Here is a 24,677-nt window from a genome sequence, read left to right as displayed (position 1 = left end):
AAGAAAAAGAAAAATAAAGCATTCTTAAACAAGTTTAAGTGCCATATGCCACTCTTCCCTTGGTTGTTTTAAGATTCTAACATTACTCGTAACATTTTAACCACTAAACTATGATTTTTTTTTGTTTTTTTTGAGAAAGGCATACCACTGATTATTATTAGAGCTTAATAAAAAATCGCATGCTGCTACATCCTCCACCATAATTGGACATCCCCCTACCCACGCTCTAGTTGAGTACTCGAGCGGGCTAAGGTTAGTTATAGCATGAGCCACATAATTCGGTTCTCTAAAAACCTAAATAATTTAATGAACTGAAAACAACTAGCAATATTCATAATCTATGTACATTAAATCAACGCAAAAAGTCAAAATATTTCATTTATTTGAATACAGAAGGAGACATGGAGTATTTATTACTAGTATCAAATACAAAGTATAGAAAATTGTATACTCGTATCTTTTTCTCCTCATAAAAAAGGTTTTCGTATTGATAGGCAATTTATCTTGAGTCTTTGAGGTCATAAATTCGAGTCATAAAAAAAAAAAAAAACAAAAAAAAAAAAAAAATAAATAGAGGAGGGTATTAGTACTTGGTATAAATAAATCTGGCAGTCGTGCAAACAAAAAAGTCAATAAGTCTTGTGGACACCACGACATTTCTGTGCAATTCAGGGTCAATTTTGCTGCCCGATTTAAAATCAAGCATTTTCTCTTTCTTTCCCTCACACTTTAATTCCCACAAAAATTGGTCGTTTGTAAAGTTGGTTGGTAAGGAAGTAGTAACACCTTAACCTTTTTCTCTCTATTTCTCTCTCATTTCTGTTCTACTCTTGTAAGTAACGAGAGATCTTTGCTTGATCTGGATTCAAAAATTCAATATTTTTTACTTCAATTGATTTGTTAAAGTAATTAAATTTCTGGGTTTTGTGTTTAATTGGTTGTACATTTCTGGGTTTTTTCTTAATTTTTGTTTGAAATTTTTTGTTTGTAGGATCAGAAAGAGGGGTGAAAATGGCTTCAGATGGTAAAGTTCACACCTTTGATGAAGTTTCAAAGCACAACAGTAGCAAGGATTGCTGGTTAATTATCTCCGGAAAGGTCAGATCTCAATTTTCAATTTGTTCTTTTCGTTTGATTTTTCTTGTTGGGGTTTCGAATTGTTCTGAATTGTTGTTCTTGTATGATTTTTATGGGGTTTTGAATTTTAATTTGATTTTTACATAAACGAATTCGGATGTTCGGAAAAAAGTTTTTGCGATGCATGAAATTGTAATGGTTTATGTTTGGTTTTCGTTATAAATGATTAAATAATTTAATTGAAGGGAAGATGGTATAATTCGAATGATTATTGTTAAAGGATATCGTAGAATTATGTTAATAGTATACTGTATTCATGAGGGGTTATCACAAATGCACAATGTGACAATTATATTCGGATGAAAGAAGTATAACATTGGGTGAATCCAATTATTTGAGATTAGGGGCTTGTTAACTTTTATAAGGAGTACCATCCACTTGCTAATTTGTTAATGAATAGATAAATATGTAATGCTATAAAGCTTGAACCATTTTGGTGAGGTGATGCTCGATTGCTTGTATGACTCGAACTCTTGAATCTTTATAGTCTTCATTCCACATGAAATGCAATAGAAGCTTGAGGGTTTGAGGTGTGTGACACTTTAATATATTATTAATTGACACTTAAGTATAAGATAATAGCTCGAACTTCTAAGATTCGAGAGACACGACTGAAACGAGTCTTCTTCACCAGTCTTCTCTTTGATGGATAACTGTTGTGAGAGCAGACCGCTCAATTCTGATGTGTTATTCGTTTTATAGTCTCTTGCAAGTTGGTTGTGCATGATAGAGCATCTTGATGTGGTGAACTATCTTGTTTGGCCTATAGTAACAACACTAGTGATCCCCACTTTGGATCCTGTTGTTTGGCCGAGACAGCTTGTCAGCAAAAACTAGCTGAGAATAGATTAACATAAGAACATTTTCCAGAATCAATTGTTATTGAGGGGGTTCTGTTTTCTCATGACTTATCTCAAATTGGTTTCTTACATACCAGTTAGTATGAAACAACCATGTTCTGTTAAGTCTTCAATCTCTTATTAGTGTCAGTGTAGAACCCTTATGCACATGTAATATAATCTTAGATTAACTGAATTCACCTCTATCTAATTATCTGCACCCTACGCTATGTAAATCATAATATCATTAGTATTCTCTTGTTTGACTGCTACAGCCTTAGTTCTTGTTTGGAACATTGCTCATTTAATTTTATTTGGTTGCTTCCTGTTTCGAATATGCACCTGAACTTTATTAACATAACATTACTTCTGCTGCATCTAAATTTTACTCCATCTGTCCTGGCTTAATAGTCTCTCTAATTATTTCGGGATGTCTGTAAAAGTTCATAGGAGTATATCATATATATTTATGATTGTATATTTCAAGATGCCCTATTGACATTGAGTTATGATGGGTGTCAGAATGGACCAATGAGTGTATGGGTCTTTTAGTATTATTTTAACATATCCTTACCATGAAGTACTCTTAATTATGTGACAATCATATCTTGATAAAGGGAATTATTTTGAAATTTAATGGCACTTTGCTGATTGACGTATTCAGGTCTATGATGTAACCCCATTCATGGAAGACCATCCTGGTGGTGATGAAGTTCTTTTATCTGCAACTGGTGCGTTTTCCTACATTTCTCTTATTTGCCATGTACATTACTAAGAATGTGTCTTAGCTTCTTACACATGTTTATATAGGCAAAGACGCAACAAACGATTTTGAAGATGTGGGACACAGTGATTCAGCCCGAGAGATGATGGACAAATACTACGTTGGAGAAATCGATGTATCAACTGTCCCTCTAAAGCGCTCATATGTTCCACCACAACAAGCTCATTACAATCATGACAAGACACCCGAGTTTATTATCAAGATCTTACAGTTCCTGGTACCCCTTCTCATCTTAGGTCTGGCTTTCACTGTGCGTCACTATACCAAAAAGGAGGATTAGAAAATTATCTGTCCTGAATATTGGCATGTATCAATTAGCTATTCAGAAGTCTCAGTCCTTGGATAATTGATCAGTTCTTCCTTATTCAGTTGATTGTCATGTTGTGTCTGAAAGTTCTGTTCAAGCTTCTATCATGCTATATTGTTATGGTTCAAGATGTACTCAGGTTACTGTTCTGCTGCTCATTGGATAATTCTCTGTGGCAAATCTTTGTTAAGAATTTCAATGTTTTGTTTGCAATACTATTATTAAGATAAGTTTATCAGTGTTAACCTTTGTTAAGCTTCTCACCTTAATGTTCTTATCACGGGAAGCGGGAACAGGGTATAGTGGGTGGTCTTGTCTAACTGCCTTTTTTTTTTTTTTTTTTCCTTGTTTTCTTTTTTCCCTTTCTATTGGTTTCTCTGTGTTTTTTTTTAAATGACTATTCCACATATGTGAAGTGTAACAACTATGACCAAGAAAACTCTTCAATTTTTGCCCCCAAATGACTGTATACCTAATAAAATCTTCTTTTTTTTTTTTTTTTTTTTGGGGGGGGGGGGGGGGGGGGACTTTTCCTTATGGATGGTTTATTGGTAGTGGGTGATCGGCTTGTGAACCCGAGGAGTGTTGGTTCCCTTCTTTGGATTTTTTTTTTTGGGTATTCGTTGAGCAGCTTGTGAACCCGAGGAGTGTTAGTTCCCTTCTATGGATGTTTTTTATGGTATTTGGTGATCGGCTTGTGAATTCGAGGAGTGTTAGTTTTCTTCTACAGATGTTTTTTTTTTGGGTATTGGGTGATCGGGTCTGAACCCGAGGAGTGTAAGCTGTCTTCTATGGATGTTTTTTGGGTATTCGGTGATCGGCTTGTAAACTTGAGGGGGGAATTTTCCTTATGGATCATTTGCTTCTCTTTTACAATAAATTTCCAAGAAGGTACCAATGGTGAAACTATGTTTGAAAGAGTTTCTGTAAATCTGTAATGGCTCTACTACAAAATTCCTTGTTACGAAAAAATAAAGGTCTTAATCTCTCAGATAGCCCTCCTAAGGTTTTACCAACTAAATTAGCTGAAATTTTCTTATTTTAATGAACCACTTTTGTAAGCTCAACTTGAAATTAAACAAACGTAAGCTCATTTTTTGTTGATACTAGAAGTACTTTACAATCGGCGTGCTCAACTAGTCCTTTCCAAAGTTGTGATAGACGTAGTTATATTTATGAAGTGGTCATTGCTATTTGCTAAAGTCAGTGACATTCTTCACAGTACACCATGTCACCATACATGTTTTAGAATCTGTAGTCTTCAAATATATTCTTAATTTCATATATGGTGTTGAAACTTTAGATTTGGGTGTACATGTGTATTTGTCAAGTTCCAAGTAGATCAATCGCAGATTTGGGTGTGCAAATGTTTGGTCTAGAGAAAACATTTTTTCAGTAGAAGTGGTTTTCCCATTTACCTATAATTTGTTATGGTGGAAAACTATTTCATTAAGGTGGAAAAGAAATGGTTATCCTAGGGGCATGTTTGGGTTAAAGGGTAATAAAAAGTTAATTAAGAAAGTAAAGTGGGTAGAAGTGGTGATTAATGGGATGATGTGGTTGTAAAAGGAATTAGGTAGTGTTAATATGAATGAGAGGAAAGAACATTCCAGCTCTTAGGGCCTGAACTGAACTGAACTGAACTTATTGAAGCTGAACTGAACTAAATATTTTATGAGAGAAGGAAATTAAGAATTGAATCTAACTTATTAGAACTGAAAATAATCTGAAGAGAACATACCCTTAGTTGAAACTATATAAATAATTATTCAGTTTATCACACCAATATGTTGTACGTTCTATTAGGAGAACACGTTCTATTTTCATTATACTTGTAACGTATCATCAATTATACTTGTATAATTTTATCTCTAATCAAACTATTCTTTTCTCCACATTATTCAATTGCATTAAGGTCCTATTCTCTTCACCTTAACAAAATAATATTATGTAAAAATAGTTTCAGTTCAGTAAAAATAAGTTCAGTTCAGTAAAATTAATTTCACTTCAGTAATTATAATTTCAGTTCAGTAAAAATAAGTTCAGTTTAGTAAAATTCAGTTTTCTTAAAGAAAAGTTATAATAGAAAATCAGTAAAAATAATTTAAGTTCAGTAAAAATAATTTAAATTCAGTAAAAATAATTTAAGTTCAGTAAAATTAAGTTCAGTTCAGTAAAAATAAGTTCAGTTCAACAAAATTAAGGTGAATCAAACCGGGCCTAAATCTAGAAACTAGTATTCATAAAATTGGCAAGAACTGAGAGAGTTTAAAAGAATTCATTTGTTTATAATACTTCATACGGAGTACATTCTACAATATGCTATTAGACTATGTAAATACTTGTGTATTTTCTAGGTGTGCATTCTCTAGGTTGACTCCCCTTCACCCTTTGTATTTATTATACTTATGTTCACACCCCTTAATCATAGCTTAGTGTTTTGTGTAAACCTTGTATTTATACACTTTCTTTCCAATAATGGAATACGCAAGGGATTATTTCCTATATATGCAACTCGAAATTTTAATTTATTTACACAGACAACTCGAGAAGACAGGGGATTGGAGTAGTTGATTGGGGAAAATCAAAACGTGGTTACACATTCAGCTCATATTTCTAACAAAGACTTTGCTTTGTTGGGCCATAAAATCAGCCCTACAATGCATTGCCGGCAGGTTTTGAATGGTGGATGTGTTATTGGAATTATAAGAATCGTATCTCTCACCTTCTGAATTATAAGAATCGTATCTCTCACCTTCTGAAGTATTGATGATTATAAGCAACCATTCCAATCCCGGACAATCCCATATAACAATCTCTTTGAGAGAGGTAAGGCTGTCAATCCAATCTAGTATTGCGTTCACTTTTCGACAGTATCTAATTTCCAAGGTCTCGAAACTCCTCGGAAGTATCTAATGGTATGTCAATTTGCTATTATTGCTATACCATTATTTGTGTACTTCGGAATATGTGCTTGGGCATGAAAACCAGTAAAATCAGTATCATGCTTTGTTTTTATCTAATGCATAATAAACCTTTGAATGAACCAGTAAGGACCTGTTCTTTTCAGCTTAATTTCAGTTCAGTTCAGTTCCTAATTTTCTTCTCTCATAAACAATTAAGTTCACTTTAGTTAACCTCAGTTCAGCAAATCAGAACATGTCCTAATTTTGCCAATTAATTTTATAGCCTTAGTTTTTGTTACTTGGTATATTCAAGTTTCCACGGTGCATTACTTCATATGTTCTCACAAAGATTATATGGAGTACTTTGAAAATCACTAAGAAGCCTTAAAATCTTGTCAAGACATAACTAGGATTTAGTTACAATTATTGAATCACATTTTTTCTAACTGGGATGATTTTTGTTCAATTACAGTACCATTATTTTATGAAGTTTCTGAGAAGTTGCATCTGGTTGAGTCATTCTACTTTATATTCAAGTGGACTGGGAAGTGTTCGTCAATCCCACCGTCAACTAGAAAAGACTTGAAAGTACTTTTTTTCCCAGACTTGTAGGCTCAAATGAAAACACAACCAAAATTAATTAGGATAACTTTATAATCAAAGTTATTGATTTTGTAGATCATGTGTGTTAATTATACAGCCTAATAATATAAGAATATGATCAATGGGAAATAAGTCAAATAACAAAGGTTGTTGCTTTAATCTACTTCGCCACATCATATTCCCAAACTAAGTGATTTTCAGTTTTCACTCTATATAATCTCTTCAATAGGGTTTGTCCAAGCTATAACATCACTTCATTTGTTTATAATACAAGTACATTCTACAATATGCAAAGTTGATCAAACTCGAAAATTTTAAGGGGCCGATTCATTACATAGTATCTTTGCCCCCGACCCTGCTTGTTACTTTTGTACAAATTAAAGGGCATATTAGATGGTTCCACCGACCCAAGTGAACTCCCGAAGGGTATTAGGGACCATGGTAAAAATCTCGGCAATTTTTATTTCCGGGCGATAAAAAGTCAAAAAATTACAAAATTGAAGACTATAATCCACGCTTTTTTAGGAAATTTTGAGGGTTCGGGGCCCGGTGGCGAAAAGCCTTGAGACCTTAAGGGATACATCTTGGGGTCTTATAATGTCGTTTGAAACCATATATATGTTGTTATAACTTCTGTGGTAGGCTTGAGTTTACGAAATTACAGCAAGTTGTGAACGGGTAAAATGACCGTTTAAGGGCATATTGGGCCTTTCCATCGACCCAATTGGACTCTCGGAGGGTATTAGGGACCATGGTAAAAATCTCGGCAATTTTTATTTTCGGGCAAAAAAAGGTAAAAAAAAATTACAAAGTTGAAGGCTCTAATCCACGTTTTTGAGGAAAGTTTGAGGTTTCGGGGCCCGGTGACGAAAAGGCTTGAGACCCTAAGGGATACATCTCGGGGGTCATGTAATGTCGTTTGAAACCATATAGGATCATTATATGCTATCATAATCCTCCGTGGTAGGCTTGAGTTTACGAAATCACTGCAAGTTGTGAACGGGTAAAATGACCGTTTAAGGGCATATTGGGCGGTTCCACCGACCCAATTGGACTCCCGGAGGGTATTAGGGACCATGTTTTAAATCTTGGCAATTTTAATTTCCGAGCGAAAAAATGTCAAATAATTACAAAATTAAAGGTTATAATCACGTTTTTGAGGAAATTTTTAGGTTTTAGGGCCCGGTGACGAAAAGCCTCGAGATCCTAGCTAAGGGATGCATCTCGGGGTCATATATTATATAATGCCGTTTGAAACCATATATGATCATTATATGTTGTCATAAACGTCCGTGGTAGGCTTGAGTTTACGAAATCACATCAAGTTGTGGATGGGTTAAATGACCGTTTAAGGGCATATTGGGCTGTTCCACCGACCCAATTGGACTCCCGGAGGGTATTAGGGACCATGGTTAAAATCTTGACAATTTTTATTTCCGGATGAAAAAAGGTCAAATAATTACAAAATTGAAGGTTATAATCCATGTTTTTGAGGAAATTTTTAGGTTTCAAGGCCCGGTGACGAAAAGCCTTGAGACCCTAGCTAAGGGATGCATCTCGGGGTCATATATATAATGCCGTTTGAAACCATATATGATCATTATATGTTGTCATAAACGTCCGTGGTAGGCTTGAGTTTACGAAATCACTACAAGTTGTGGACGGGTAAAATAACTGTTTAAGGGCATATTGGATGGTTCTACCTACCCAATTGGACTCCCGGAGGATATTAGAGACCGTGGTAAACATCTTGGCAATTTTTTTTTCGGTATAAAAAGGTCAAATAATCATCCGTCATCCAACTTGGTAACTTTTTCCCACCATAATTTCTTATTGTAATGTGCCCTCAAATTATTCCCGTAAGGTTTTGAAAATTGGGAAGAGGGAAAAGAAGATCGTTATTTCAATCATTAATGAAATACCATTCATAAACATTTTATATTGAAAGAAAAGAAATACCATTTATTACTAATATTGAAAAATTAAGCATTTTATACTCTGTATTAATAAACTATAAATGTTTTTTTTTTTTTAATGTTAATAAACTATAAACCGAGACGAATCTAAGAAGATCTCATACATATGATATATGACTATGTTTTTTCCTTAAAAGTGTTGTATTTAAAAGAGAATGGAGGAAGTACAAATATTACTCTTGAGAATATCACACAAACCTATATACATTACCTACTTTGAACTGTTTCATACAAGTAATATTTTCATTGTTCACCCAATATACTTCCTCTGCTTTCTAAGTATAATTGTGGTTCCTGAATTTTCAGAAAACAGCTTTTGAGAAGGAAATCTCGCTATTGTTGCCCACCTTGATGTGGCGGACATGGTGCTAATTAGCTGATAGATCATAGAGTCAATTGCGCATCATCTATCATCCAGCTTGATAACTTCTTCACTCTCACCATCATTCCACATTGATTGTAGTAGGAATTCCATATCTACGGTGATTGAATGATATGAGATTTGCTCATCATCGGGGTTGAGGAACTCTACTGTCAACGAAGATAATCTCGTTTTCTTCTCCAACTGTGCCGTTAGAAATTCGGACTCAAAATTCTTGGTCTGCCCGGTCACACTTATGGTCAAACTTCCCCTGAGATTGTTGAGACAACCGAGCTCTGCCAACTTGGCCGCAACACCATCACCCTTGGTTCCACTCGTAGAGTTACCATCCTCATCACACACTACGAACAAATCTAATTCTTGAAGATTGGTCAATTTTCCTATCCCCTTGGGCATATGAGTTAAAGTAGGTTTTTTGAATTCATCCTCTCTTAGCAATAGGTGTCTTAGCTTAACCAACTTGCAAATATTTCTAGGCAACTTTCGGAGATTCCAACAACCAACAAGGATTAGTGACTGCAAATGCACTAGCTTTGTGATCGAGTCTGGAAGCTTGCTAAAAGGATTTCGTGACAAATCGAGATACCTCAAGTGGATCAGCTCACTTATACACTCGGGAACTTTCTCAATATCTTGGTCGTGTAGGTCTAGTACCTTTAAGTTTGGGAATCTAGATACTATTTTCCTAATTCTAGACGACCCTAATCTAACTCTATCAACATAGTGTTGATCATCATTAGAAGCATCAACCATGAGGATTGACTGTAGTTGCTTGCCATTGAACTCTGAAAATAGGACTCCCCAATTTGGGTTGACCTCGTTTAATGAGACATGACAAATTCCTTCAGCAATTTCAATGGTTTTAGAACTTATCATCTGATGCTTGGACTTACCAATCAACAACATGAGATCATGCATAACATCGTGCATCTGTATGAAGGAGTTATGTCTCAGGTGAACAAAACTACTGTCAAAATACCCCTGCTCGAAGTTGCCATGACGTAGCAAGTTTTGCATATATTCCTCCCCAACATCTTCTAAGATCATGTTATTTTTTAGCTCAACGAATCCCAAAGCGATCCATATACGCACTATATGTTCTATGCCGTAACATACTACTCCCTTAGGGAACAAGGACCAATAAGCTGCACAAAGCTTCAAATTATTTTCCAAATCATCATAGCTAAGTTTCAGTGTTTGCACAACCCTGTCTTCCATAAGGAAGGCTGAATTCGAAGCTAATTTAACCTTAAAGGCCTGCCAATCCCCGATTGTGTGTTTTTGTGCTAATTGGCATCCGATACCCTTTATAACTAGGGGAACTTTCGGACAAACCTCTGCTATCCCCTTCCCTAGTGCCTCTATACCCGGCTCCAGCTCTTGCCCTCGCTTGAGAGCAAAATGTCGAAGGAGGAGCCAATTATCATTCCTAGTCAATTCACTGAGCATGTAGGGGTCATTGATGCCCATGACATCGGCAACTGCTTCACTACGTGTGGTAGCGAGAATCTTGAAGTCAATAGCCCCAAGGCACCCAACCTTTAGCAAATTCCTCAATTGTAGCCAAACTTCTCTAAAGTTGTCCCGATACCATAAGTTATCAAGGACTAGCAAACACTTTTTCCCAACAATTGTCTGCATTGCGCGTGATAACTGATGATGGAGTTGTGCCATCTCACAATTTTCAGGATACACACCAGTTAAAATTGCTATAAACTTCACAAGAAAATCCTTAACACTAATGTCCGGAGTGACATAAACCCAAAACCGTGCATCAAAGCAATTTTTCACCCTTTCATCTTGATATACATACTGAGCTAAAGTAGTTTTTCCTAGTCCCCCAACACCGACAATGGCGACAACTGAGGACTCTATATCATTGGAGGCATGAAAGAGTCGTGTTATTATGCTATCCCTATCTTTGTCTCTCCCTACGACCATATCAGTATCAAGAAGAGGACCAGTGTCGTAGCCAATACACCCCTGATTTGGGTTCCTATATAACTTAATGGTTATTGGACTAACCAACGCATTGACTCTTGCAATTCTACCTAGTTCCGCCTTGATAGAATTGACCTTTTCAGCATCTCTGAAGGGAGAAATAAGATGGTTTGAAGACGAAAAGAATAAGCGTACCTCTGCTTTGATTTTAGATCCGCCTATACCCATGACTTCCTTCAGCTTGGTTTTTGCTGCTTGCTCGTCAAAAAAAATTTCCAACACATCAAGTGCACGTCGAAGGAAGTTGATCTTGTACCCTTGGAAATCGCTACCGGCCTCGAAAGGATCGACACCATGAAGTGCAGCTTTGATGGCTGACTTAAGTTCCTGAAGTTCATGTAAGTGGGTTTTTAGATCCTTGGCAAATATGACTTTCTTCCATGCCTTGGAACCGAATTTCTCCAAAGCATCTTTCAATAAATCAGCTCCTACAGCCTCAACCATATTATTAGAGATCACTCTATAATTTTATTTTTTTTAAAATTATTTGTTATAATTTTGGTGGATTGCTGTGGTAATTAATAATGGTTTTGGAAGCTTAAATTACAAGGGTATTTAAAGAGTGAATTTCTAAAAGCATTAAGAAAAGTTAGAAATGCATCTTCGAAGGTGGTTTCTAAGGTAATTTACACATGAATTTGGTACAGAGTAGTGTGCTTCCTAATACATAGTACTCTACTTTTCCAAATTAGCCGAAAAATAAGTCAATTATGAGCTACATAATCATTAAAACGTTATAGTGTAGTCATATTTCAAACTAACACTATAGAATTTTTCACTATTTTTTTACTCAATCGTCTTAAATTAATTAAGTATATAATGCGAGTAATAAAGTGAAAAAACGAAGGAGACAAATACCTACTCCCATGAGCTCTTTCTTGAAATATTGCCTCCATTATTTGGGAAAGTAGGAATTAATCTTCTATATCCACTTTTAAAACTTTTTTATATTATTATCTGGACTTGACTTGTTGACTTAGTAAGTCGTGGATTCCATTGCCTTTTGCATAGAGAATTTTCACAAGTTTCCCACATTATTATTCTAACCAAAAATGAATAAAGTTTATACAATTTCCTAATTATTCTAGCAAAGACAATTAATTAGATACTGTTTTGGTATTCGGTGATCAGCTAGCTACTACGATATTTTTCAGGTATTCGGTGATCGGCTTGTAAGCTTGAGGGGGGAATTTCCTTATGGATAGATGGTTATTTGCTTCTCTTTTACAATAATTTTCCAAAAAGGTAGTCCCCTGCAACTATATGTTTGAAAGAGTTTCTGCAATAATGGCTCTACCACAAAAATTCTTGTTACCAAAAAATTAAATAAAGTTCTTAGGGCATGTTTACTTTTACTGAATTGACCTAAACTGAACTCAATAGAGCTGAAATGAATATTTTATGAGAGAAGGAAATTAGAAGCTGAGCTGAAATGAACTGAAATTAAACTGAAGTGAACATGCCCTTAGTCTGCTCTTAAAATTGTCTTAACTTTTTATCAACTGAATTAATTGACATTTTCTAATTTTAATGAACACCTTGTAAGCTTAACTTTAAAATCAATGCATATAAGCTCAATCTTTGTCGATACTATGAGAAACATTTTATTTTACAATTGGTGTGTTACTTGTCCTTTCTAAAGTTGTGATAGACATAGTTAAATTAATGAAGTGCTCGTTGCTAAAGTTAGTGACATTCATTGTAATACACCATGTCACCACATAAATGTTTTAGAATATGTAGTCTTTCATTTATTCTTTGTTCAAGTGTTCCAATATTTTTAAGTTTTAATGTCTTTTATGGTGTTGAAATTTTGGATTTGGGTGTATAAGTGTATTTTCATTATAGCTAGTGTCACATATCATCAATTGTACTTGTAATTTACATTAAGTTTATAATACGAGTACATCTAGAATTTGCAATCAAACTCAATAATTTTATTTACATTTACACGGACAACTTGAGAAGACATGGAATTGGAGTACTTTTAAGGGGCCAATTCATTATGAATACGGGTGTGAAATAATCTCATCTCAAACTTGCTCTGATTGAATAATTTTCGATAGCATACATAGGGTGATATCTTGAACTAAAATATGCTATGTTGATACTCCCTCAAGTTGCAAGAGCTCAATAGTCAAGAGTAGTTGATGACTACGTATACTGCTTAGTGTAATTGGATGTATCAAATTAAAGCGTCTTCAATTCATTAACTATATTATCAGTCTTGATTATAGCTATCAATCAAACAATTTATGTCAGTTTAAGAAGAGAGTCAATGGTTACATAATTGAGAGTTACGGGAGGCCCTCATGACAATTTCACCCAATGAATCGAGTATGATTTGAAGACTAGTTCAGAACATACATGACAATTTCAATAAGGTTAGATTAAGGACTTTGTCTAAGAAGATCAGTTGCCTGCTCCAACGGGAAAAATTTCTCCATGAGAAAGAAATTTAACCACTTTTACGGTCATTGATTAATCTTTTATCTCACTTTCAGTGAGAGGTGTTAACATGTTATTCGCGGTCAGTATTGCTGATGCCACTACTACTACTATAAAATTTGTTATCAACTTAACAAGCGTTTACAGTTCAAACCCTTCTTTTGGGTAAAGGATTCGATTTTGGCATGCCACACAACCTGAAATATTATATTCACCCAAAAAAAAAAAAAAACAGAAACAAACCTCAAAAAACAAAATATTTTCAATGAGAAATTACAGTCTATTTCTTTGTACTCTTTTGCAATTGATCACCTTAGTCTTGGGCTGCCATAATGCAGAACGAGAGGCTCTTACCTTGCTCAAGATGAGTTTTAGCGACCCTGCAAATCGTCTTTCTTCATGGACTGGCAAAGACTGCTGTCGTTGGAAAGGAGTGGTCTGTAACAATGTTACAGGTTACATAGACCATCTTGATCTAAGGGCTAACCCAGTGTGGAATTTCGATAATCCACTAAGTTTGATGGCAGCACCGTATCAGTTAGAAGCAAAAAAGCTAGACCCTTGTTTGCTTGAATTGAGGCACTTGAACTACTTGGATTTGAGTGGCAATGACTTTCAAAGAAGCCGAATCCCAGAGTTCGTTGGCTCATTCAAACATCTGAGGTACCTTAACTTGTCTATGGCATCTTTTTGGGGGGTTATACCTCCCCAACTCGGCAATCTTACAAGACTAGAGATACTTGATCTTGATAGCTCAAATCACTATGGACCGTCTTTCCATAGTGATCTTGTTTGGATTTCTCAACTTGTGAACTTGCGGTCTTTGGACTTGAGTGGCATCCACCTTACTCCAATGAACAAGGCTATGGCAACTCTCGCGAGGCTTCCTTCTTTGGTGAAGTTGCGGCTTCAAGACTGTGGACTAAGTAAGGTTCACTTAATTCATGCTTTCCACAATTCAACTTTGCTTTCTAGGATAAAATTCCTCGATCTTTCCATGAACGTGTTAGATAACCCTCTCCCTCGATTTTTACTCAACATGACCTCCTTGAAATACCTTGACCTCTCATTTAATATGTTCAATGGCTACATCCCTCTTTGGCTAAACAATATAAGAGGACTCGAATTTCTCAGCCTCAAGGGGAATTCGTTTAGCCACGTAGAGGGAATGGCAACCATGAGAGTCATAGGGAATCCATGCAAATTCAAGGGATTGGATTTGTCATGGAATGATGTTCTTGAAGCAGAGATGGAAAGCCCTCCGGAAAATTTCTCCAAGTGTACTACACATGATTTGGAAATGTTGGATTTAAGCAATAACAAGATCGCGGGCAAATTGCCTTATTGGTTGGGGTACTTGAGAAATCTTAGACGGTTGAATCTAGGAGGTAATAAATTAGTTGGATTGATTCCAACATCAATTGGAAGATTGTCATACTTGGAAGAGTTAAGTCTGTTTAGGAATGGTCTCAATGGAACCATACCGACTTCTCTTCAAGGACTTTCATCCTTGCAGATGTTAGACTTGTCACACAATTTCTTGAATGGCAATGTTCCATCTTTTCTAGGACAGTTGCATTCTCTAACCCTTTTGCAACTGTCAAACAATTCCTTGACCGGAACCATCCCGGAAGTCCTTGGACAGCACAAGACACTGGTGAGAATTAGCCTCTCATCGAATTTTTTGGAAGGCGTAGTGTCAGACTCTCACTTCACCAACCTCTCGAGTCTAAAGAGTTTAGACCTACGCTTCAACTCATTGATCTTGAATCTTAGTTCTGACTGGAAGCCTCCATTTCAACTCGATGAACTTCAGTTAAGTTTCTGTAGAATTGAAAGCCGGATTCCTCAATGGATTCAATCACAAAAACAGCTCATTTTCATGGACCTTTCGAGTACAGGGATTTCAGGGGATTTGCCAGAATGGTTTTGGAACATGAAGTTTTTTGGACTAAACTTGTCCCACAATCATCTTACAGGTCCAATCACAAACTTATCCTTTGAGCTCTCTTATGGAGACCTTTCATATAACTTGTTTTCGGGGTCTCTCCCACAAGGTCAAGTGCTCAACAATGGCCTCGTTCGAACATCTTTGTGCCATTTGAAGATACTGAATGTGCTGGACCTTCAGAGAAACATGCTATCAGGCACAATACCTGACTGCTGGAGTTCTGAACAACTGTATACTATCAATTTGTCCTCGAATAATCTTTCCGGTCTCATTCCCAAGTCCATAGGACTACTTCCTAACTTATTATTTTTGAATTTGAACAACAATTCACTTGAAGGGAATATTCCTAAGACTTTCAACAAGTCTAGAGGATTGATCATTCTAGATCTTGGTGAAAATAAGCTATCAGGGGACATACCAAAATTCAGTGCAAAAACCCACCCGAATCTGCAAATCCTCAGATTACGAGGAAATCAACTTGTTGGGGTTCTTCCAGTGCAACTTTGCTCACTTCCTTGGCTTCAAATCCTTGACCTTGCAAGCAACAATCTGACCGGGAACATTCCTCAATGTTTTGGCAACTTAAACGGTATGGTGTTGCTTCCCACGACTCGTAATTCAAGTGCATCATCACCTACATTTCCCATTGAACAAACTACCATGGAGGTGTTGAAAGGGCAAGAGCTACAATACACCACCATTCTTAAGTTTGTAGTGAACTTGGACCTTTCGTGCAACGGTTTAGTAGGCTCAATCCCCGAGGAGCTTACTAATTTAGCAGGACTCGTTGGCTTCAACTTGTCGAACAATCATCTGACAGGAATTATACCTCAGAAGATTGGTAATATGAAATCATTAGAGTCCCTTGACCTGTCTAACAATATGATTTCAGGGACAATTCCTCCAAGCATATCCGCATTAACTTTCTTGAGCCACTTAAACTTGTCCTACAACAAGCTTCACGGAGAAATCCCAACAGGGAACCAACTCCAAACTCTTGATGACCCGTCATTGATTTATGCTGGCAATCCGGGGTTATGTGGAGATGCATTGCCGAAAAAATGCAAAATCAAACAAGGTGTTCAACAAGGATCAAACGATGCTCAAGAGGAGGATGATGACCATGAAGAGGTGGAATTCTATGTTGTCGTATTGCTCGGTTTTGCTACGGGGTTTTGGGGAGTGGTTGGTAGTTTAGTGCTCAAGCCGCGGTGGAGACATGCTGTGTTCCGTCGTGTTGAGAATATCATGAATTTCTTGCGCGTTCAAGTTGTATTAAAGATCAACAGATTCAGAAATTTACTGTGAGTATGAATACGTTTACAAAACGCAAGGGAAACAAACCTTCAATATTGTAGTTCATAATAACCACTCTCAATTATCATTTGTTACCAGAAGTCTGTAATTGTATATTGTAATATCATATCGATCTCATAAAATAGTCAAACTTTTTCAGCAATTTTACTTTTGACTTTTGATTTATACCAAAGTGCAATTTTATTCATCGATATCATTATTTATATGTCAATAAATGTTACTTCCTCGGTTTCTTTTTTGTTTTTTTAAATGCTAGAGTTGTAAAATTTGTATAAGAGATAAGGTAGTATACTAGTTTTAGTACAATAGTATAAAAGAGCTAAGAGCAATAGAATTATCAACCTTATGATGGGCAATACTAGAAGCTACACCCTGTTTCTCACCTTCAATCCAAACATGTCCTTAAAAGATAAGTTACCTTTACAAGAAAAGCCCCAGTTTCCTACCTATATCAAATTTCCTCTTTCACTCATACAATCCCATGATCCGTCCTTACACAAAGGAAAACTAATATGCAATTCTATCCGATCTGAAAATGTTTTCCATGGATAATCATCTTCCCAAAGAGAGCCGTTAGTTAAATTGCAAAATTTCTCAATCAGAAAACTTGAACAATTTATTTTTCTCCACCTTGAAATATAGGGAAAAATCAAAGACCCGAATTACACAAGATGAGAGCTTACAGAAATTCGCCTTAAGCTCATACATTTTCAATCACGGCTCTGTACCATATTACCATGTGCTACAACAACAGATTAGGCCCAAATTGGAAGAAAGACCGATATGAAGCAACCATCAATTAAAAGGTTGAACCAATTTTATCATGAAGAGTCATTACCAGATCATGTGCACCATCTAAGAGTTTCCAGATATCAAGGTGTCCAGCCATGTTGTTACACTCCCGCAATATCTCATCCATGCTACTGTACTTCTCTACAATTTGTTTTCTCCTCTGCAACACAGAAGCAGCAATAGCATACAACAGCAGGTCCTCAGTCGGTGGAGCCCGCTGTCTTATTCTGCTCCATGCAGACTTGCCAACCCCAGCCCTAAGTGCAGCCTGATCAGCCCACATCACTTCCCACAGGCAAAGTGTCTGCTCAAAATTCAGCTCCCTCCTAAACAAGACAACCACCATCCTGTACACAAAGAAACAATCCTCTGCCTGGAGCTTTACCAAGTGTTTATATAGATGAGAGTCCTTGTGTTTTATAATTTTGGCCACAATATTAAGTTGCCGACGAATTCCCACCTCATCAAGCCTAAAGTTATGCCGAGCCTTCTTCATAAAACCCACAAAGCACCAAAATGCCATATGGTCCTCCTCTATTACTGAGATTATTGGGGAAAGAAGATCACTCATGCCTTGACAGTAACCAATATCTGAGTCATAGATAGCATAGGCTTCAAGTATTGCTACCAACCGAGCAGCATGGTAAATTCTGCATGGCTCAAGGTGGTCATAATCTTTAAGCCCTACAGCTTCAGCAGAACGACGTGCTCGGTCTTCTGATACTGCAGCCTGAGAAGGAGAATAGTCCTTCCACTCTGCATTGGCCCGCACAGCGTCAAGGCGAATTATGCGCTGCCAACTAGCAAAATCTTCAGTGCGACAGACATTAGACTGTGGATTTGTCTTAGAAGGGGAAAGATCACCCTTTGAAACTGCATCAGCGTCATTTTCTTGGTCAAATGGAGAAGAAGCTTCATCAAATTGCTCATCTATAGATTCATCAAATTGCTCATCTACAGATGACTCCACATCAGATGAATCACTGCAGATTACAGAAGGAGTAGAACTTGTGACCCGTTGGGAGCTATTAGTCCTATCCAATACTGAACTGGAATGATTTTCTGAAAACTCAAGATCAGAACTTCCCTTCTCACTGGAGAGGGACTCACGGGCACTAACAACATCTTCTGAGGCAGGTGAATTGGGCTCTGAATTGGAGCTCAAACAACTCCCATTGCTATTCAGTGAATTCTCATCAGTTTGTTTTAGTAGTCGTCTACTTTGTCTTCTGAGTTTCTCATACTCCTTTCTGGATAAACAAACAACAAAACTAAATACTCAAGTAAACTGACTAATGAATCTCTTGAATGACTCTCATACTAATAGCATTAAAGTACCTGTTTGTATTTCTAACCAGATCTCTTTCTTCTTTTGAGCTATTCAAATCATAGCTGTTTAACAAAACAAATGAACAATGAAAATGATTTCAACCAAAAAAAAATAAAATCCATCAATTTGATAAGAACAGGCACAGTTGAATAATATGAATGCCAAAAAAGTAATATATAACCTTAAGTGCCATCATACCAATAATATAAGCCTGAGAAAATCTAGATTATACATCTAGTGAGTTTAAGGCTTTACGGTACAAAAACAATATTTACAAAGCTCAGCATACAAGAATTTGCTAATATACATACATTATTATATGAAGCCATGGGCACAAGTGCTGCAATTTAAAAGTACACTTCAGCAACACAATTTTTCTTACAGAGGCCAAAAGTGCACCACAAGCAATTAATGATGTACACAAACAACATATATTTGAAAGAAGATGACTAGTTAAATGGAAACAATGGGCAGCAGGAATGAAAAGCAACAACATTTAGTTAAGGAGTTGTCTTGTTGATAGTGTCCAGAAATTTCAAGCTGAACAAAATTTTTAGCACATTTCCACCTTTATCATTTCTATTAAAGTAGGAAATACAAGCAGGGGACACCAAGTCCTAGTAGCTATAGAAATCACCAAAGCGAAAAAAAAAAAATAACATAAAGAGAAAATTCAGTTGCTACTCTCTTCAGAATCCCTACTCTATAAACATCCAAGAACTTACCTAATGATCAAAATTTTAACGAGTAATGATTAGAACTTTCACATGTTAAGTTTACGCCTTGGACAAACATTTTAAGTTTCAGTTGACCAAAAAAACTTCAAAAATTTGGAACACATATGTATGTCTCTGCTGTATCACTCTTCTTACCACTACCCTTATATTAAACAACTCTCTTGATTAGCTCATAAAGTATGAAAATCAAAATAACAGCCTTACATCCCACCCTTAAGGTATTCCCACTCCATTAGCCTTTCAAAGAGTGCAGTGATCCACTTTTCAACAATTAAACAGCTACAATTACGCATTAAGCCAAGCCATATAAAAACATCTTTCCACAATCTAAGCAGCTGACAATGCATTGATACTACTGTTAGCCTACTAATCCCATTGTCTTCTCCAGAATTTAAATTCCATCAAACACACAGAAGACAAAAGGCAGTTCTTATATGCTTTTACTACAAACTTGCAGACCTAGAAATGCAATCTAAGACTTGTTCTAAGTCTTCTAACATAAGCTTAGTATCTCTTCAATGCCATATAGTTAGGATAATAATGCATATCATTTTTGGCTTTTCAACGGCTATCAAATAGAAGTGTCATATACATCAAGTGCTTAACTAAAAATAGCAAGGGATATGCATAAATCAGATATGCTAACCAAAAAACATGACCAATCCAAGACCCCGATTCAGAGTGACGACCTATCAATTCAAGATTTCGAGAATTATATTTAAAACAAGGGAATCACAGCAAGCGAAAAAGGTACAACTACGTCAACTAGACTGCCTGAACCATGGCAAATCTCATGATTACATAACATTGTTCAATTAATGTATAAAGTATTTTGCAGCAGAATGATGTATAAGTAGACGGTTTAACCAGGCGTGTACAAACAAATGCCAAAAAAACATGATTACGTCCTTTGGTCAATCAAAATTCAGTGGACAGCTAACACATAGCTGTAGATATCAAGTATGCATAAAAAACATGCCAACCAAGCTATGGAGGAGATATATAGATGTCCTCTATACTTACACGCCAAGAAGGAAAGGCCAAACCTCTGCTCTGATGCTGGGATCAATACCCTGCATCAAGAAATTATAGAAACATTGAGAAACATGACATTTGGAGACAAAAAGACATTTCAACCTTTCAACTTTAAAGGGTTTAAATTTTTGAAGAGTAATAATATTCTACTCCAAAAGACAACTTACTATCCACTAGTTTCTTTCAATCAGTCCATAAACACAAAGAGATATCACTACAAAGTACAAGACAACAAGAGGGTATTGATTGGCTACAAGAGACAAATCATAAATGATCCCTATAAAAAGTTGAAGGAAACATACATATCAATTAAAAAAAAAATACAGGCTAAACAACCAAATAAAACTTTCAGGTTCCTACCATTTAAGAATTAAGATATAGTAATTTGACCCAGAGTGTATCTGATATGGCCATGAAGACAAGACCCTAGAGAAATATATCATATTTTTGGGGACTTTTAGATTAATAGATAGTAAAAGGAAATTAAAATTCTTATTTTCGAGCTCATACAAAGTGCATGAAAATGCATATTTCCATTTATACAATCACTTACTCCACTTCGAACTTTTTTCAAAAGCTGTATCCCACCATCTTGAAGTTTCCCATCAGGTGTAAACGAATTTCTCCATTGCTGTGGTGTGAGGGGATGTTTCCTTCTCTTGCGAGACCATGGTGACTTAAGTTGACCACTAGCAAAAAAAAAAATTACATTCATTATCAAAGGGAATACATAGAACAAACTTCTTTAGAAAATAATAAATATACAAAGTATGTATTAAACCACATTATAGCATTCAAAAAGATATATGCCCAATATTACTAACATGAAGCCTGCAGTATCCACAGTTAAGACATGCATATGCAGCATAAAAATCGAACTCCATGATGATGACAACTCAAGATACACATAAAGTTTCCCAGCTTCCAAGCATCATATCAATCACAGGAATTTCACATATTACACTGACTTCCTAATTTAGCTTCTATTTGTTATTTAAACTCAGCAACACAGAATAAATAAAACAATATTGGTGCGCCCATTACATATCTGCATCTTTCCATATGAAAGGAAAGATGGAGAATGAAAACAAACACTGAAACAACAATGCTATAAACTACACTTACCATTTTACACAGTCTACTACAACACCTTCCCCCCTTTCTCCAGCAAATTTCTTCCCCACGTAGAAATAATCAAAATGTGGAACATGTGCGTTGGAATATGGTTTATTGCATTCCAGTTCTCAGTGAACAAATTCAAGCAATTTAAGGCAGAAGACTAAACATCTCTACCTGTTCTAAACAAATTGTAATGCCTGGGACACTGCATGACACGCTTACGAGCTAAATCGCCCATACAAGTTATACCCTCCCATCTACATTGTTAGACCACTTGACTAACTTTACTCCCTTTCAAATTATCACCTCCCATCAACATTGTTTGACCACAAAATTAACTTTAGTGATTAGTAATTCCCTAGTATTGTCACTTAAAATAGCAATGATATATCACTATTTGATTTAGAATAAATTCCATAATCACACTGAACCCCCAAAAATTGAATTTCAGAATTTTCTAATTCTTAGAGAACGTGCTAAAAACACAATTATACAGACCAAAGAGGGATCTAGTTAGCCATAAACATTAATGAATTACCCAAGTTCAGAGTACAACCCAATCAAGATATGGTTATCTCCCAAAAAGTCACTCATCCATCTAATACAATTGTCACATTGCTCCAAACTCCCTAATTAGGAATGCTTCATGATGTAATTTTGTAATAGTCGGATCATTCCCACACTCTTCCTACCACTCAATACAACTTTTAACAATCCTTACTATGATAGATCATTACTAATCTAAAAAGGGTAACAATCTTTTCCGAACATCCCAAAATAGTATATTCATAACTATCAAATCAGGGCACCATATAACCACAACTTAAATACCATGATTACGAGTAAGATATAACTATATTAGAATTCCAAAGTACAACTGGTAAACTACAACTAAGCAGAATAGTGAGGTTCCTCAGTAAATGAGAGAAAACGGAAGCTTTTAGGGGTAGTAGGGAAACTCACCGATGGGAAGAAGAAGATGCCGGTGAGGAAGAAGCAACAACGAATAAAGCCGATCGCAAATGAACCCACGACAACGACAACGGCGACGACGATGATGATGATGAAGATGGTGAATAATGATGTTTTTTCGAATTAGATGATGATGGGGATGATTTCGACGATGAAGAAGGAGAAGAAGAACAAGTATGGCTTCGTCTAAGAGCTTTCATCTACTAATAAATACACAAAACCCAGAAAAAAAAAATCCCTAATTCTAACCTAACCCTAACCCTCCCCCTAAAAAATTAGAAACAAATTAATTTCTGAGGATCTTCCTAATCATCAATCACCAACTAAATCTAGGGTTCATAGTAATCAAATTACACAAACAAACCAAAAAAAAATTGGGGGAGGTTTATTAGAGTAAAATTTTACCTACGAGTATAAGCAATGGCGGCAAATACAGCGACACCAGCAACGGCCGTAACAGCGACAGCTACAGCAGCGCCGCCGCCATTTTGGCCGCCATTGCCGCCGCTTAAGAACAGGAAAAGTCCACCGATGCTACTGTATAAGCTCGAAGATGGAACGCTGTTCAGCATTGGAGGAGAGAGAAGATAAAGGGTAGTTTTAAAATTGCCCAATAATGGCGGATTTTCTGTAAGAAATTTACAGTAGTTTTGATGAAGAAGATGATGAAATTGGGGATTTTTTTTTTTTTTTTCTTTCTCAAATTTCTGCAATTTTTAATTTGTCTTGATTATAAAATTGTCTTTTTATGTGGAGGGGAGAGTGGGAATGCAAGGAGGAAGAAAATGGGAAATGAGAAAGGATCAAAAGGAAGACTAGAAAGATTCTTGGCATTCTAGAATTCTTAGCATTTTACCATTTGAGTATTTTATTAATTGTTGTGAATTTTCGATGTAGTTGGGATACCAACTATTTACCCGTTAACTTAATTATTTCAGTGCGTCTTGCGTAAGACGGTCAGTTTAGGAATAACTTTAACCATAGAGATAATTTTAAATTTGTCATTAGTTTGAACTAGGTTAGATCCCGTGCCATGCACGGTACTTTCAATATTTATCATTAGTTTAATACAATTATTTTACTATTTATCATTAGTTTAATTCAAATTGCAAAATAGGATGAAAGTTCTGTAATTACAATTTTTTTGAATCTATAAAGAAAACAGAGGAAAAAAATGCATGCACGACTAATAAAAATAACCATGGATTACATTACAAAGTTATAGATAATATTACATTATTGTATTATTATATGACTTTGTTCCCGTCATAAAATAAATAAATATATAAATCTTTGTTGAATGTGTAAAAATAAATATATAAAGATTTATATATAAATCTTTGTTGAATGTGTAAAAATGAATATACTTGCCAAATATTTTTGTAAAGTAAGTATTAAATTACTGTAAATACTTCTCTAAGAAGCTTTGAAAAAAAAAAAAAAAAAAAAACAAAAAAAAAAGACCTTTTGGAGGGAAACTTTTTAACCAAGTTATGACAAGTGTCATTTCTGATTTCGCCTTTAGTATAGGTATATTGATTGTATTTTAATGTGTAATTTTTAATAAATTCATGATTACATATTATACATGCTAACATAATTAATCTAATACATTATAAGTTTTTTGTAAAATAATTTTTTTTTTTTTTGAAAGGCTTGTAAAATAAAGTTTATTGTCAGAAAATAATAAAATTTTGTATTATAAAGAGTAACTTTATATATTTTATGACAACTATAACCGGTCTTACAATAAATTAACGTGCAATAATAATTGGGCGTATTGTTGTTAAACTTAAACTATATTTCCTAAATTGAAATTGTATCTACTAATTCATATTATTTGAATAAGGTGAAGGGATCAAGTCTTAGTGGTAAAAACATGAGATTGATTTATCAATGACTAATGTGTGACTCAAAAAATTGTGCTAGGCTAATATGTTTCCGTATAACATCATCGTACAAAAATTATAAAAAAAAAATTTTTTAAAAAAAGGAGTACAATATTATAAATAAAAAATAAAAATAAATATAAAAGAGAGAG

General features: G+C 35.5%; 4 protein-coding genes across 7 annotated transcripts; 2 read left to right on the top strand and 2 right to left on the bottom strand.

The window, feature by feature from the left end:
• Positions 1 to 636: 636 nt before the first annotated feature.
• LOC145608684 (cytochrome b5-like) lies at positions 637 to 3,312 on the top strand. 3 transcript variants are annotated; one of them, XM_081664291.1, is made up of 4 exons: positions 637 to 768; positions 992 to 1,098; positions 2,641 to 2,707; positions 2,787 to 3,312. In XM_081664291.1, the coding sequence occupies exons 2-4, from the start codon at positions 1,012 to 1,014 to the stop codon at positions 3,038 to 3,040; spliced, it is 408 nt and encodes a 135-aa protein (XP_081520417.1). In that variant the 5' UTR covers positions 637 to 768; positions 992 to 1,011; the 3' UTR covers positions 3,041 to 3,312. The 3 variants fall into 3 exon arrangements, with proteins under 3 accessions (XP_081520417.1, XP_081520415.1, XP_081520416.1); XM_081664289.1 differs by having other exon boundaries at positions 705 to 832; XM_081664290.1 differs by lacking the exon at positions 637 to 768 and adding an exon at positions 771 to 905.
• A 5,643-nt stretch (positions 3,313 to 8,955) lies between these two features.
• On the bottom strand, positions 8,956 to 11,379 carry LOC145607463 (putative disease resistance protein RGA4). Its single transcript, XM_081663106.1, has one exon. The coding sequence runs from the start codon at positions 11,377 to 11,379 to the stop codon at positions 8,956 to 8,958; it is 2,424 nt and encodes an 807-aa protein (XP_081519232.1).
• Positions 11,380 to 13,648: 2,269 nt separating this feature from the next.
• On the top strand, positions 13,649 to 17,438 carry LOC145607462 (receptor-like protein EIX1). Its single transcript, XM_081663105.1, has 2 exons — positions 13,649 to 16,638; positions 17,294 to 17,438. Exons 1-2 carry the CDS (start codon positions 13,649 to 13,651, stop codon positions 17,436 to 17,438), a joined length of 3,135 nt encoding a protein of 1,044 aa, XP_081519231.1.
• On the bottom strand, positions 17,259 to 23,445 carry LOC145607862 (rab GTPase-activating protein 22-like). Of its 2 annotated transcripts, none has more exons than XM_081663457.1 (5): positions 23,042 to 23,445; positions 21,099 to 21,234; positions 20,534 to 20,583; positions 18,782 to 18,835; positions 17,259 to 18,693 (listed from the first exon to the last, which is right to left on the bottom strand). In XM_081663457.1, the coding sequence occupies exons 1-5, from the start codon at positions 23,206 to 23,208 to the stop codon at positions 17,451 to 17,453; spliced, it is 1,650 nt and encodes a 549-aa protein (XP_081519583.1). In that variant the 5' UTR covers positions 23,209 to 23,445; the 3' UTR covers positions 17,259 to 17,450. The 2 variants fall into 2 exon arrangements, with proteins under 2 accessions (XP_081519583.1, XP_081519582.1); XM_081663456.1 differs by lacking the exon at positions 23,042 to 23,445 and adding an exon at positions 22,628 to 23,030.
• Positions 23,446 to 24,677: the final 1,232 nt, after the last annotated feature.

This window comes from Chenopodium album, chromosome 23, assembly GCF_948465745.1.
Source record: "Chenopodium album chromosome 23, dcCheAlbu1.1, whole genome shotgun sequence".
NCBI lineage: Eukaryota > Viridiplantae > Streptophyta > Magnoliopsida > Caryophyllales > Amaranthaceae > Chenopodium > Chenopodium album.
This window is presented reverse-complemented; position numbering and strand designations above follow the sequence as displayed.